Raw genomic sequence first — 17129 nt, forward strand, 5'->3', positions numbered from 1 at the left:
TACATTTCTGCCAATAGCCTGGCGCGTTCTAGGAGTCATCTGGCATACAGTTCACGGACCTCGCGATTAGGGCCATCAGCTAACCTATATCAGAATACCCCTTATTCCATTTATTTCGTGAAATAAAAGGCCTCCACTGAACTAACAAGTTTGTTGGCGTAGCCATCCTCTGCAGCAAGCCCAGAATTATTTATTTTGTAAAAAGAACTGCCTTTTGTTACTGCACTCAATTTATTTCACCTTTTTTCTACTCTAAGGCTTCTTCAGTTTTTTGCTGAACGATCAAGCACAGATGAAAAATAATTCATTGTATACACAAGCAGATAAAACAATAGAATAACACTCCAAAAAAGGATTGTTATCATAATATTAATAATAATACTACCCAACACCTTTTCACTCAATTGTCCGTAAACCCCTCCAAACAACATTTAAACCAAAACTCAAATAAGCTGACCGCCAAAGCTTTCAACCACACTCTCTAACAGCTATTACATTCATATTCAACATTCTACAACTCAAATCACCAACCCTATCCCCCCCCGCCAGCCAACCAGCACTCACACACACATAGACACGCACCTACACAGTGCCATCTCCAGACTACATGGAAGGAAACGCAATGCCAACAAACTTAAATAATTACTTATTTACATAAAAACGCGACGGGAACTGTTTGATAATGTAAAAATAACAACATCACTACAAAACTGTATCGCTCTCGATCCCATAAAGATGTCTTAGAGTAAAAAAAGGCGCAACGCGTCTGGGAGAAATAAATTACAGTACACCAAGAAAAAACGTTTTTATTTACAAAACAAATGTGCTCCACTGAACTGTTTACAGTACGGTATGTGCGAACTGCACAGAACAAAGTCATTCAGCTAACGTAACGCATCTGCAGTGTAACATCAATTGACTGATGCAGCAGATTGCTGCACTGTTTTGACTCACATCAGCGCCTCTAACAATGTCCTGAAAATCACAACTATTCAAACATGTGAAATCAACTGCAACAGTAAGACAGCCTGCACCATCGAATATTACTTAATATTAGTCACAAGACGACCTATCTCTCAACGGGAACTGGCTTCCGGGAATGTCACTGCAGTAACCTACCACCTGATGTTGGAATACATGACTTTCTTTGAAACGCCCTGTGTTATTTTAAATGTATAAAACTGGATTTTAAAACGAAATATATTTTCAAATTTTAGATGGTGGAAAGCTCCCTGACCAAAGTTACTGGCCATTACTGCTATTCACCTTTGGAGTCATCTTTCCCAGGGTGACGTAACCAAATTTAACTTTGACAAATTATCTCGTAATATGGATATCACAGTCTCATTTATGCGGACATATGAATGTATTTTCAGATCGCTAAAATCATTCATGGTGCGCCCTTGAGAACTACCAGCACTGTCTGGAATAACGATTGAAATCTGGATACTGCCCTCGCTAATGACCATGCCAAACATTATACCCTCACTTAAATTTGGATGTCATGTGCAATCGAGCAAGCAGTTAAGTTCTGTTGTCAAATGCCTCTCCATCTAACTTCACAGTCGCCACTTTGTGAAACATTATAATGATTACAGAGTACTTCATTTTACTAATGTTTCCTGCAAAAGTAAACACTTACAGTATTTCCTTTATACAGGTAGTGTTTCGATTATAGACCTATTTTAGAGAATAAATTTGACAGAAAAGATGCTGCTGTATCATCTGAACAGTGCTCAATAATTAAATCCTGCATCTCTCTGAGTAAATCATTGACTGATAAAGCATCTAAAACGCTTTCTTTTAGACGAGCTATTTCTCATACATTGGAATATGTTATCTTAGTTCAATTGGTTCAAATGGCTCTGAGCACTATGAAACTTAACATCTGAGGTTATCAGCCCCTAGAACTTAGAACTACTTAAACCTAACTAACCTAAGGACATCACACAAATCCATGCCCGAGGCAGGATTCGAACCTGCGACCGTTGTACATGAGATAAATGTTAGTAAAAGTCTTGACGACGTTGCGACGTTATTCCACAGCTAGTGGTGGCGAAGCGTTCGGAGGGCGAGAACAGCTGCCGCAGTTTTCTGAAGACCACAGGTACAATTTTTTCTCAGAAAGACGATTCTCAAACAACATGGTCATCAAAACCTGCGACAGTTGCGGTCGCGCGGTTCCAGACTGAAGCGCCTAGAACCGCTCTGCCACACCGACCGGCTGTTATCTTAGTTAAATATGCTTAAAACCTTCCAAATTCGGTGATCATGTGTCTAATGTAAGTTACAGATTATTTATAAGGTAAAACGAATCTAAAGCGACATGTAGGATATAATATAGATGCTTATTAAGCGATTACCCACCACACAATCTCTCACAAAGCGTCTGGCCATGATCGCATTGTTAGTGACACAAAAATTATTTCCCCTATCGCGTTTTCGCCGAAACTGTCAAGGATAAACCTGTGGCCAAAATACTAAGCATTATTTCAAAATATTCCTTCGCGAGTCATATAGGGGAGTTTTTCCGATCGTGCTATTCACACATCAGTGCAGGAAGAGATAAAACGCACTGAGAAAACGTTGTATTTTGTTGTAGTAAATATATAATTAAGAAGTGTTTCATCATATACTACTAACCTTTAGATGTAAGCAAGAAATGTCAGCAGCAAATTGGAGTTTCAGATTTTTCGCGTTTTGCAGGAGGTCTCTTGCGCTAGAGCAGGCCAGTATTATTCTGATGCCCCGATAAACGAGCTGCTGCTTTTATAGTGGAGGTCATCACGATGCTAGCGGATGTGCGCAGCGCGGGAGGGGGGGGGGGGGAGCGATAGGGAATCAAGGAGGGGATGAGGTTTACGTAACGCGTTGAGGCAGAGTGGCGGAAAATGAATTCATGTTGTGAAACGGTGATGCTGCAGAAAACAGTCAGTTTCCTTTGGCTACGCTATATTGTCCAATGTGTTCAAATATCTGCGAAGGATAAATATTGTCACCGATTTTGAACAACCTTGTACATGAGATAAATGTTAGTAAAAGTCTTGACGACGTTGCATCGTTACTCCACAGCTAGTATTGGCGAAGCGTTCGGAGGGCGAGAACAGCTGCCGCAGTTTTCTGAAGACCACAGGTACAATTTTTTCTCAGAAAGACGATTCTCAAACAACATAGTCATCAAAACCTGTTATAATATTTGTCATTCTAGTACGTTAGCACTGTATAACAACTAAACGTGTAATACATAATCGCCTACTCATTAGATTCTGAAATGAAACGTAACATGTTGCATATCAGCAGCAGTTTTCCTGAAAATCGTATGAAACGAAGCGACCATTTGGATGCATTTTAATAACTTTCAGATGTTGAAATTCTTCCAGTCCATCTGTGGCATGAATCAGCAAACCAGTGTTCAGTATTATTAGCAAAAAAACAGTCTTGGTTGCAATTTTAGTTTTTTTATTTATCAGCTACGCGTTTCACCTTATTTAGGCATCTTCAGGCTGATCCTACTTTGGTATTTCTTAGGACTATCCTTTAGACAGTGTAGTTAAGGGGCGCCGTCGAGTACATAAGCCCAACATCGCCTTCGTTAACCTCAGTAAATACTTTCTAGATGGACATGAGTGACTCCAAGGTATGCATAGCGCGTTCAGGTTCACAGGAGCAAATAACAGAATAAGATCTTATTCTATTATTTGCTCCTGTGAAAATCACAACCAGATTTGTGTCAACTTGCTTTTATAGTAGAGATCATCACGTTGCTAGGCGGGTCTGCGCAGCGAGGGAGGGGGGGAGTGATAGGGAATCACTGAGGGGATGAAGTTTACATAACGCGTTCAGGCAGAGTGGCGGCAAATGAATTCATGTTGTGAAACGGTGATCCTGCAGAAAACAGCATTACATCATTATTACATCATCTATATCTGCCTGCTTCACAAAAGCCGCAGTACCCGACAAAGGTCCTATGCAGATAGCCACAAAATAGTCGTAGTGTGCGGGTGATACAACTATTTTACTTCGCTTTTGTAGGAAACAGCCTTTGGGAGGTTGTAAGCTCATATGTGAGGGTGAACACTTAACGTTCTCTGATTAATAGCTCGGCTTAACATTACACTGACCGCTCCCAGTAATCAAATTACTGAAGTTGACATCATAACATCTATCAGCACAGTATGTGGTGGGACCAAAATTAATAGCACAACAAATAATGCAATGGAGGAGAGTAATCAGGGAACACGTCGTAAACGGCTTTAGGCTTTCCTACACATAGCCATTCCTATTTTCAGTCAGAACTTTGGCCAGTATCAGTCTCCACATTCAAAGTGTAAGGACGCCTCAGCGTCTGGGGTGGTGGGGGCTGGGGGAGTGCTGCCGGGGGGTATGATTTGCCTAGGACTAGCAATGGCTTGGGTGACCTGAAATCATTTGCATGACCATCAGGGTTTCCATTTATTTTGTAATTCACATTTATTCTCTCAGAGCCGGGGATCTGGTGGGAATTTAGTGCATTCATTAAGCAAACAAGTGTCAAATTTGTAGTAAAATAATTGATCTCATAATTGGTTTACTGAGGTATGCAGGGTGTGACTGGGAATGGACAAAACTAACGATCAGTGATTACTTTGGGCGATTCAATCACACTTACAGCAACGCAGTAAATAAAACAACAGTCAACCACATGGGGTATTAGTTAGGTGGACAAGCTAAGAAAAGGATTAACGCAGTGGATAGCGTGCAACACGGTATATAATCATAGCATGCAAGCAACAGTGTGCACCATTGTGTGGTACAACAGAGTCCGAATATATCAGGTCACAAAAAGCTGTCTTCATAATATATACACTCCTGGAAATTGAAATAAGAACACCGTGAATTCATAGTCCCACGAAGGGGAAACTTTATTGACACATTCCTGGGGTCAGATACATCACATGATCACACTGACAGAACCACAGGCACATAGACACAGGCAACAGAGCATGCACAATGTCGGCACTAGTACAGTGTATATCCACCTTTCGCAGCAATGCAGGCTGCTATTCTCCCACGGAGACGATCGTAGAGATGCTGGATGTAGTCCTGTGGAACGGCTTGCCATGCCATTTCCACCTGGCGCCTCAGTTGGACCAGCGTTCGTGCTGGACGTGCAGACCGCGTGAGACGACGCTTCATCCAGTCCCAAACATGCTCAATGGGGGAGAGATCCGGAGATCTTGCTGGCCAGGGTAGTTGACTTACACCTTCTAGAGCACGTTGGGTGGCACGGGATACATGCGGACGTGCATTGTCCTGTTGGAATAGCAAGTTCCCTTGCCGGTCTAGGAAAGGTAGAACGATGGGTTTGATGACGGTTTGGATGTACTGTGCACTATTCAGTGTCCCCTCGACGATCACCAGTGGTGTACGGCCAGTGTAGGAGATCGCTCCCCACACCATGATGCCGAGTGTTGGCCCTATGTGCCTCGGTCGTATGCAGTCCTGATTGTGGCGCTCACCTGCACGGCGCCCAACACGCATACGACCATCATTGGCACCAAGGCAGAAGCGACTCTCATCGCTGAAGACGACACATCTCCATTCGTCCCTCCATTCACGCCTGTCGCGACACCACTGGAGGCGGGCTGCACGATGTTGGGGCGTGAGCGGAAGACGGCCTAACGGTGTGCGGGACCGTAGCCCAGCTTCATGGAGACGGTTGCGAATGGTCCTCGCCGATACCCCACGAGCAACAGTGTCCCTAATTTGCTGGGAAGTGGCGGTGTGGTCCCCTACGGCACTGCGTAGGATCCTACGGTCTTGGCGTGCATCCGTGCGTCGCTGCGGTCCGGTCCCAGGTCGACCACTGGCGACCACTGGCGACAACATCGATGTACTGTGGAGACCTCACGCCCCACGTATTGAGCAATTCGGCGGTACGTCCACCCGGCCTCCCGCATGCCCACTATACGCCCTCGCTCAAAGTCCGTCAACTGCACATACGGTTCACGTCCACGCTGTCGCGGCATACTACCAGTGTTAAAGACTGCGATGGAGCTCCGTATGCCACGGCAAACTGGCTGACACTGACGGCGGCGGTGCACAAATGCTGCGCGGCTAGCGCCATTCGACGGCCAACACCGCGGTTGCTGGTGTGTCCGCTGTGCCATGCGTGTGATCATTGCTTGTACAGCCCTCTCGCAGTGTCCAGAGCAAGTATGGTGGGTCTGACACACCGGTGTCAATGTGTTCTTTTTTCCATTTCCAGGAGTGTATATATATGTATGTATATATATATATATATATATATATATATATATATATATATATATATATATATATGTGTGTGTGTGTGTGTGTGTGTGGGGGGGGGGGGGGGTATGATTCCATGAACACAAGTGGTGGTGGGCAAGACAGACCCACTAACCACAAAGAATAGACAGCAGAGTCAGCTCAATCAGATCGAAAGCATCTCCCTTGGGGGTGTAATGGCGACTTCTGCCACCGAATGTATCAGGATGACCAAATGTAGTGGGAAGACACCAAACATAGTGGATGGGTGCCAGGAGGTGCTGTATTAAAACTCAGCGAGAACTTTCCAAATGATTTATTGTTTTTTAGCTACAGTGCCCTCGTTCCTCTTGCTCTGTGTCAAAGGGCACCGCAATGCTGAGGAAGCAACCCAGCAGCCTGTGTAATGCAATGCTGTGTCGAGCCAGCCTTGTACACCAGCGGAGTTGCATCGTTGTCAGGATGCCGGGAGTTGGCTCAGCGGTCTGCGTCACTGCTGACACAGCTGTCCCCTCCCTCGTTGCCTCCACTCTACTCCAAGGAGCCGCCGAGCCACCCGCTGACAGCTGCAAGATAGTCCGCGCCGTGTTCTTTCACCAGTGTGGCTTAGATCACAGCAACAAAGAGTACTCGCAATCCGGCGCCTGAAACTGCTGCCCTCGCGTCGGGATGCCTCCGGCATGTGTTGGAAGCTACGGTGCCTGCCCGCGGTAGTGAGCCGTGGAGTGGCCTGCTGCTTGCTGGCTGGCTGACTACGGACCCCGTGTTGGCCTTAGGGGATCAAACCAACGATCCGCCTTGAACTGGAATGCTGACGCCCCATCTGTTGCTGCATGTAGCCCAGTGGTGTGACACACCCCGACGTCCAGGGTAGCTGCCACACTTGAATGAATCTCATTAGAAAAGAGCACCTATTTATACTCAGCTGTGTGCCTCTGTTTTGCCAAGTGCGCCATTTCATGTTACATACACATAACTCGCTAGCCTGGCCAGTGGGCCCCTTCTGTCTGCGCCATGCAAACTGCTGTGTGTGCCTTCTCTAGCATTCTACGCCCCTGTGGCGTCTATTTGCCTTCGCAACTCCTGGTATGCGTAACTCACTGCAATTGGGCCCACACCTGGCTGTAACTTTTGCTCAGAATATCGCACAAATCAAACTTTCCCTATCCTAAACGGTGATGCTGCTACAGGGGATTATTTCAAGAAACAAACCAAATATGAGTAGAAGATCAGTGTCGGTAAGAGCAGCAATTTCTCTGACATCAGCATCAGCACATTCTTATCATCAACTTCATCTGAACAAAAAGAGGAAAGAGCAGAATCCGAAAAAGTTAGGTGTTGTATAATTATCCAAAATCTTAATTATTTGGAGGTTGGGAAGAGTCATAGTGACCACTGTAGAAATCAGATACATAAATCTAAGTGAAATTAAGTTATGTAGATACTTGACAATTTCTACAGCGAAATATCTATTTTGTCGTTTCATTACCTGATGTGCTGGTAATCAGATTCCAAAAGATCGTTGGCAGGCAGATAAGTCTGGTGACTATGGACCGTGTGTGTATTAAACATGATGCAACAAATAATTTTGCGTTACGTGGAATAGTATAGGTCAGACTAGGTGACATAAATTTAGATTCCAAAGGTTCGACGCTTCTGGTTTGTGCAAATTTGCACTTAATAGCGCGTAAATGAGCATTTCATAAATTTCCAACTTCAGTCACATTGAAACATAGAAATATTGTTGTCGTTAGTAACAAGAGTTAGCAACCATACTCTTAAAATGAAGCATAGACAAAGGTATAGATTTATCTATTATTATTCAGCTTCTTAAAAGCTAATTCATTGCCGCTTGCATCCTAAGCAAGCTAGCAAGAAGGCTTACAAAGAACAAATGATGACAAAACATACGAGGCGAATGTCTCACATATTTACAAAGGGATGTCGTAATGCTCATCAGCGACCGCTGCACAAGCGTATGACAATATTTGTGTGTGCCGGCCGCGGTGGTCTAGTGGTTCTAGGCGCGCAGTCCGGAACCGCGGGACTGCTACGGTCGCAGGTTCGATCTTGCCTCGGGCATGGATGTGTGTGATGTCCTTAGGTTAGTTAGGTTTAAGTAGTTCTAGGGGCCTGATGACCATAGAAGTTAAGTCCCATAGTGCTCAGAGCCATTTGAACCATTTTTGAATATTTGTGTGTAACGTCTTCTTGAATGGGTGTTGACATCATTGGCATCAATATGGAAGCAGCCACTCAAGAGTAATCTCATGGGGATTTGCTTTCAAGTAATGTGGTACATATAAGTTGTAATAGTAGTGCTATGCCACATTTCATTCGGTAGGAAGTTGCACTACTTTTATATTTCCTGCATTAATTTGAAAAGATCTAAAACAATTGATCCAGGTAGTACAATAGTTTTTTGTTGAATAATTGCTTGTATTACGTGCAGTTTTGGCTTTCTTTTGGTAACACATCATGAACTTGGCACTTGCTCAAACGAAGAGAATTTAATACACTCTTGATAGGTTGAACAGGTAGTGGTTGTAGGATTATAGTTTTTGAAACAAGTATGGTTTGAGTGAAGTTCACTAATTTTAACAGTTCTGTAGCATGTCGTATCATTTCGCCGCCGATTACAAAGATTATGTAGTATGAATTTAGTTCATACTTTACAGATTTGAGGCGAAACACTTCATGCTGGTTATGCTGTGGTTATAGGTTGAAGGTTGTTGCAGGAGGCTCAGATCTCACTGACCAAGGATTTTGTTGACTTGGTATTTTCAGATGATATCGGACTCAGATGAATGGTCGGACTTAGCGCACGAAATTTGCTACTAAACAGCAGGCGTGATAGGTCACCCAGAGTGTCTGTTTCCCATGTTTTCCTTACACAGCATCGTGTCGTTGGATCACATGAAACAATTGTACAATTCGATTAGTACAACGTAAAGGAAAGCTTAACATAGTTGTGTTAAAAGACAGTTTCATTAGATTAAAAATAACAGGTTTTTCGTTATATGATATACACTACTGCCCATTAAAATTGCTACACCACGAAGATGACGTGCTACAGACGCGAAATTTAACCGTCAGGAAGAAGATGCTGTGATACGCAAATGATTAGCTTGTAGAGAATTCACACAAGTTTGGCGCCGGTGGCGACACCTACAACGTGCTGACATGAGGAAAGTTTCCAACCGATTTCTCATACACAAACAGCAGTTGACCGGCGTTGCCGGGTGAAATGTTGTTGTGATGCCACGTGTAAGGAGGAGAAATGGGTACCATAACGTATCCGACTTTGATAAATGTCGGATTGTAGCCTATCGCGATTACGGTTTATCGCATCGCGACATTGCTGCTCACGTTGGTCGAGAGCCAATGGCTGTTAGCGGAATATGGAATCGGTGGGTTCAGGAGGGTAATACGGAACGCCGTGCTGGATCCCAACGGCCTCGTATCACTGGCAGTCGAGATGACAGGCATCTTATCCGCATGGCTGTAACGGATCGTGCTGCCACGTCTCGATCAATGAGTCACCAGATGGGGACGTTTACAAGACAACAACCATCTGCACGAACAATTCAACGACGTTTCCAGCAAAATGGACTATCAGCTCGGAGACCATGGCTGCGGTTACCCTTGACGCTGCATCACAGACAGGAGCGCTTGCGATGGTGTAGTCAATGACGAACCTGGGTGCACGAATGGCAAAACGTCATTTTTTCGGATGAATCCAGGTTCTGTTTACAGCATCATGATGGTCACAATCGTGTTTTGCGGTATCGCGGTGAACGCACATTGGAAGCGTGTATTCGTCATCGCCATACTGGCGTACCACCCGGCGTGATGGTATGGGGTGCCATTGGTTACACGTATCGTTCACATCTTGTTCGCATTTTTCACATTGACGGCACTTTGAACAGTGGACGATACATTTCAGATGTGTTACGACCCTTGGCTCTACCCTTCATTCGATCCCTGCGAAGCCCCACATTTCAGCAGGATAATGCACGACCGCCTGTTGCAGGTTCTATATGGGCCTTTCTGGATACAGAAAATGTTCGACTGATGCCCTGGCCAGCACATTCTCCAGATCTCTCACCAATTGAAAACATCTGGTCAATGGAGGCCGAGCAACTCGCTCGTCAGAATACGCCAGTCACTACTCTTGATTAACTGGGGTATCGTGTTGAAGCTGCATGGGCAGCGCCGGCCGCTGTGGACGTGCGATTCTGGCGCTACAGTCCGGAACCGCGGGACTGCTACGGTCGCAGGTTCGAATCCTGCCTCGGGCATGGATGTGTGTGATGTCCTTAGGTTAGTTAGGTTTAAGTAGTTCTAAGTTCTAGGGGACTGATGACCGAAGATATTAAGTCCCATAGTGCTCAGAGCCATTTGAACCATTTGCATGGGCAGCTGTACCTGTACACGCCATCCAAGCTCTGTTTGACTCAGTGTCCAGGCGTATGAAGTACGTTATTACGGCCAGAGCTGGTTGTTGTAGGTACTGATTTCTCAGGATCTATGCACCCAAATTGCGTGGAAATGTAATCACCTGTCAGTTCTAGTATAATATGATTTTCCTATGAATACCCGTTTCTCATCTGCATTTCTTCTTGGTGTAGCAATTTTAATGGTCAGTAGTGTATAATAATAATATTTATTGCTTCACAGATGGAATGGATTCGGCTTTATTTGGGGCAAGAAGGTTGTTTTTATACTTCAGCTTTTCTAAAAGATCACTTTTGTGTATACTGTGAACAGTTACCAAAGTTCGTGATGAAGTAGTCCTAGAAGTTCGAAATCTAACCCATGTATGGTCGCTGCTGTGAATGTGACACGCTGGGTCTCGGCAGTGAGGAATACTGTCTGCCTACCACATTTACACTGATCAGCCAGAACGTTTACGACCACCGACATACTATCGATATAGACCCGTCCAGGCGATTGTAGCTTCACCTGGCGATGAACGGCTGCTGGTCAGACACACGCACGGTGCGCGTAGTATCAGTGAGCGCGTCGTCCGCGTGTGGAATTGGTATGGCGCGCGGTATACCTGAGTGTCACCGAAGGCACACTATGATGGTGCGAAGGCTCGGCACGAGCATTTTGGGAACTGCACGACTTGTCGGGTGTTCGAGGGGTGCTGTGGAGAGTGTCTTCAACACGTGGCGAAACCAAAATGACACTACGTCCAGACGTCGTGGGGTTGTGAATACTCCGTTACGCTCTATTATGTTTTTATTTATTTCTTAATTTATCCATTACTATTTGAATCTAACGACTGCTGTTATGACACTGTATTCCCGACGGCAACTCCGCATTGCACCTGTGATTATTACAAGCCCAATATTTTGGATGACCTCCTGTTATTCACGTGTACGCGCAGTGTGATTACGGACGGGCCTCTGGGGCTGTTGTAGTGAACGGCTGTGTTTACATTTTGCGTGCAACGTCCTGTTCTTCACAGCTATGAGTGTTCAGATGGTTCAAATGGCTCTGAGCATTATGGGACTTAACATCTGAAGTCGTCAGTCCCCTAGAACTTAGAACTACTTAAACCTAACTAAACTAAGGACATCACACACATCCATGCCCGAGGCAGGATTCGAACCTACCACCGTAGAGAACGCGCGGTTCCAGATTGAAGCGCCTAGTACCGCTCGGTCACATCGGCCGGCTAGCTATGAGTGTCGTCGCTCCCATTTGATAGTGCGCATTTTCGGCTTCTCCTTCGTTCTCTACTCATGCGCAATCCTCGTGATTTTATTTCATTAATTTATAATACTTTTTTCGTACAGGTTATCTTTTAGTATGTTTCGTTCGGTATAATACCTTCATGACAAGCGAAACGCTTGGCTCCTGAGCTAATAAAGAACTTTGTGCAACCTACGACTGTTTTCTTACACAGTAGGAAGAGATGATTTCTGTACCACCACGCCAAGACGGTATGGAATAATTTTTATGTCTTGTTAGCACTACGTCTCCTTGACCGTCATACTGCAACATAGACAGTAAAGCTGTGAAGTTCATCCCAACGATAAGGCGAGGGGTCTTGCGAAATCTGCCAACAGTTTTACAGTAAAGTCCTCGTGCGCACAGGAACATCCTCAACGTCAAAGAGCTTGGATGGGAAAGGCACATGAGTTCACGCCACTAGCTCAAAAACAAATATGCAATACATGTGTAGTGTCAATGAACCATTCGGAATACGGCATTTGTTTCAAATTAATGTTTGAGAGAGAGAGAGAGAGACTACTGGGAGTCCGCTGGGCTATCTCACCTTGTGGCCGTTTAACTTCTTTTGGTTATAATTGACACACACTAGCTGGAGTGCGCATTAGCTAAGTGTTGATATGCGTTCAGTGGGGGGAGTTTCGGAATGCCACTATATCGAAGCGTTCCGTACTCAGTTAAGGTGCCACAATTTCAGTCACTTCCATCGACCAGGAACCATCAGATGTGGCTGAGGCTAAAGTAAACGGGCCTCCTTTAAGATCTGAATCACGGTTGCAGCGGAGCGGGTACGGTATATGTAGAATAGTAATTATCATCCCCTACGCTTTCCACCGAGAAAAAAAAAACTTCGCTTCATTTGTTAAATGGCTACTAACATTCAGATGGTTACGACTATCACTTCCGATAACTAAGATGTTGAGTGCCCGAAACTAAAGAACGAAGCTCATCATAGCCAATTTGATGAAAATAATATCCTCCTAAATGTACGTAGCCACTGACAGAAAGTTAGTAATCATATTCTCGTACTAGACACAAATTTCATGTCTTATCTAAACTTTCTGTGGTAGCTATTGTCAAAATAACCAATTAATAACGTGGAAGTAATAATGATTTGTCACTAACTTCATTCAATGCTATATTGTTATGAGTAAATTGGTTTTATTTTAATATTTTCTGGTGGCATACACTCTAGTACAGTAAAACTCTACACACAATTTCCACTTTATATTACATTTGCTACTGCGATTTTCATTTCAGCAGTTGCTCTTCTGTATATGTGTTTCTGACGATGTTCATATAGAATTATGTCCGTCATGCCGAACGGACATAATTTTGCACGCTCAACTACGTCCGACATTAGGCCAGTTGGTTTCAGACATTCAGTGTGTAGCAGAGAACGCTTGGCAGTTGGTGCTATTTTAAATATGGCATCATTCGGCAACTGCAGTCTTTGTTAACATTGAGATACATTACAGATATCAATGATTCAAATATTGAAGACGCATTCTTACATGCCAGCTAACAGTACTTGGCTAGAGAAGCAACAAGCTTTAAAGCTGAAGCTTTCAAGACAGGACGGAGGCAACGGTCTACACACAGATTCAATTAAAATTAAAGAGAAACGTCAAAAATTTTAAACTTTAACCGGCAGATAAACAACAAGTAGGCAAGGAAGGGAAGGCAGTCAATCTGAATGATTCAAAATGCGGTATAAATAAGAACTATGCACGTTCTAACCAACCAGTATCAAAATTTTACAGTGCTGGGTACCACAATAAGCGAATTTAAAGAGGAAAACGGAGTGGCCTCGCGGTTTGAGGCGCCATGTCACGGATTACGCAGCCCTTCCCGCCGGAGGGTCAGGTCCTTCCTCGGGGATGGGTGTGTGTATGTTGTTCGTAGCACAAGTCAGTTTACGTAGTGTGTAAGACTGGGGACCGATGACCTCAGCAATTTGGTCCCCTAGGAATTCACACACATTTGAACATTTCGAAAACGCTATTACTAGAACGCGAATTTACGCATCTGGCAAGGGCGTCTGTTTTGGTCCCACAGAGCTGATAGTGCTTACTGTCATGTACTACAAAATGGGGACACAGCAAATTTAGATCACAGATAGCAAGGTTTTACAACAGGTATTAACACACGCAATATTATTTAACAAACCGCTCAGCAGAACGCACCTTGGCACGGTGCTCTTAAATCCCCTTAAATCACCTAAGTCTTACAAAGTTTCAAATATAATTGCCTGGCGTGCCTCAACAGTTCTTTAATCCACAAGTAAATGTCAGTAAACACCTCTCTAATCTCGAGTATGGTCTTCACACTACTAGTGACGAACTCGACACTTGGATAACGAGTCGGAATAAACTCAGCCGCTCCTCATTATTAACATTAAACCGGACGGAAGGAGCTCACCAAAAGTCTGTCAGTAGGGAATTCCGGCCAAACTTAACGTATGGTGTGCCTATACCATTCCAGTGCAGCAGGCTAGGAAAATCCGCATTCGCACACCGCGGGATCCGTACCTGTCGCATAACTGAGCTTCCCATAACACAAGCGTACAGCACCGGCGCACAACCACGCCAGCAGCAGCCCCCACTCGTATTTTCTAGGGAAAGTGCTGGGAGCTTCAAGGATTATTCTATATTTCAGGGACATACTGTAAGGAAGCCGGCCGCGGTGGCCGAGCGGTTGTAGGCGCTTCAGTCCGAAACCGCGCGACTGCTACGGTCGCAGGTTCGAATCCTGCCTCGGGCACGGATGTGTGTGATGTCCTTAGGTTAGTTAGGTTTAAGAAGTTCTAAGTTCTAGGGGCTGATACCCTCAGATGTTAAGTCCCGTAGTACTCAGAGCCATTTGAACTGTAAGGAAAAATGAAAATTTACTTGTAGGATAATAATGCACAAACATTAATATTCAAAGCATAATGATATTGCAATCTAATTGTGACGAATAATGCGAGTCCTTGAGTCCTTATAAGTATAACAACAAAGAACTTCCAAAGGTAATACAGCGAGTGTAATATGAGAACAAACGTGTGCAGACGAATTATACACTATACAGGACGCATAAGATAAAACTGGGCCGAACAGTATTATCAGAATTTAAACAGAAAAGGAGATAATTAGAAATCCGTAGATATACAGATATTTGTGTGTTTATTCATTTATTTATTCTTCATGAATACTACCTCGTTATTTGAAGAGTTAAAGCAAGCCATTAGCCACACGTCTGTGTTGTTACATAGTAATACTAAACGAAAAACAAACAAAGAAATAAAACAAAAATTACCTAGCTATTATCAACTCTCACAAGCAATTACGAGGTCATTAGTGCTACTGTTTGCACTACTACTACCATGACTACTGTCACTAAACTCTCACTTATTCGTTTGTTACCGTCACCATTTCCTTGATGAACTGATACATTTCAGCTAGTGAAGTTGTTTCGCGAGACTCCTCGATCTGTCCTAGAAACTACCCCTGCCAACAATAATGTTATGGTGCTTTCCTTGCACGCAGGACGGCACTTCAGCAGCGTTTCCATGGTAGCAAGCGATTCTGCGACACTCTGTGCCTTCTCAGAAATAATATTATTGAAAGAGGCCCCCCAAACATGATGTACAGTCTTGAAGATCTTTAGCAGTGACTAATCGGTGTCGTCACCTGTACAGAATTATGACTGGCAGGCAAGGAAGCGTTGTGTGCCATGGCTGAATCTCTCGTGAACTCCTCCGTGGCCTTCAAGATGCGCCATGTCGACTAATTTATTAGTCTTGCTTTTGAACCAGCGACTTTAATTACTACCGATCATGGTTTGCAGCATATTATGAAAAGCATAGTCCTGCAGCTGTGCACCGGAGTGCTAATATATATATATATATATATATATATCTTTCGATACACTTAGACACATGTAGTACCATTGTAGTCCAGTTACTGAAGTAGATTGGTTGGTTGGTTGTGGGATTAAAGGGACCAGACTACTACGGTCATCAGTCCCTTTTTCCAAACACTAAAAACACCCACACCCACAGAGTATAAAAACGATCAACAGAATAGATGACAGACGACACAGGACAAGAGAAACTTAGACAAAGACCAGACAAAACGAATTAAAATCACACAGAGTGTGACGGTGGTTGGCCGACCATAGAAACAAAAAAAGGAGAAGCCAACCACCGAGAGACACATTAAAAACTCAGTTTAAAATCGTAGGCCAAAGGCCAGAATCAACACAAGGAAAACATAACAAACACTCAAATTAAATGATAAAAACCCCCTGGCCGAATAAAACGCAAAACTAAGCCAGCCATGAAAGAGGAAGGGCAGGGAGCGTATCAGGCAGCGCAAACGCCAGCCTGAGCACATTTAAAAGGGTACACTCCAACAGAATGTGGACCACTGTCAAGGCCACCCCACAACGACACAGTAAATAACTGTGCGTCAGTCGAGTGTGGTCAATGCGGAGCCGACAAAGGACGACTGAGTCCCTGCGGTTGGCTCGCATGGATGACCGCCACGCAGTCGTCGTCTCCTTGATAGAACGGAGTTTGTTTGGCATGGGCAGGTTGCGCCATTCTGTGTCCCATAAATCGAAAATTCTTCGGCGTAAGATTGCCCGCAAATCAGTCGCCGGGAGGCCAATCTCCAGGGATGGTTTACTGGTGGCCTCTTTCGCCAGGCGGTCAACATTTTCATTGTAGGGTATCCCAACATGGCCGTGGGTCCACACAAAGACCACAGAGCGGCCGCAAAGGGCAAGAGTATGCAGGGAGTCCTGGATAGCCATCACCAGACGATAACGAGGGAAACACTGGTCGAGAGCTCGTAAACCGCTCAGGGAATCGCTACAGATAACGGAGGACTCACCTGAGCAGAAGCGGATATACTCTAGGGCTCGAAAGACGGCGACCAGCTCAGCTGTGTAAACGCTGCAGCCAGCCGGCAATGGACGTTGTTCGGAATGGTCCCCTAGAGTTAAAGCATAACCGACACGACCAACAAACCATCGAACCGGCACTGTAAAACACGCCAGAGCCCTGATACGTGGCTAGGACGGAATAAAAGCGGCGGCGGAAGGCCTCCAGAGGGACTGAGTCCTTCGGGCCC

The 17129-nt window shown here is 44.6% G+C and overlaps 2 protein-coding genes across 2 annotated transcripts in view; both read right to left on the reverse strand.

The window, feature by feature from the left end:
* Positions 1-2733, reverse strand: part of LOC126455615 (uncharacterized) — a 49690-nt gene extending 46957 nt beyond the window's left edge. Inside the window, exon 1 of the mRNA XM_050091378.1 lies at positions 2644-2733. The gene's annotated coding sequence lies outside the window, so the exon portion shown is untranslated. The remainder of the gene's footprint in view (positions 1-2643) is intronic.
* A 1552-nt stretch (positions 2734-4285) lies between these two features.
* Positions 4286-17129, reverse strand: part of LOC126456123 (uncharacterized) — a 41905-nt gene continuing 29061 nt past the window's right edge. The window contains exon 2 of the mRNA XM_050091877.1: positions 4286-4492. Coding sequence (XP_049947834.1) covers positions 4286-4492 — 207 coding nt within the window. The remainder of the gene's footprint in view (positions 4493-17129) is intronic.

The sequence above is a fragment of the Schistocerca serialis genome, chromosome 2, assembly GCF_023864345.2.
Source record: "Schistocerca serialis cubense isolate TAMUIC-IGC-003099 chromosome 2, iqSchSeri2.2, whole genome shotgun sequence".
Taxonomy (NCBI): domain Eukaryota; kingdom Metazoa; phylum Arthropoda; class Insecta; order Orthoptera; family Acrididae; genus Schistocerca; species Schistocerca serialis.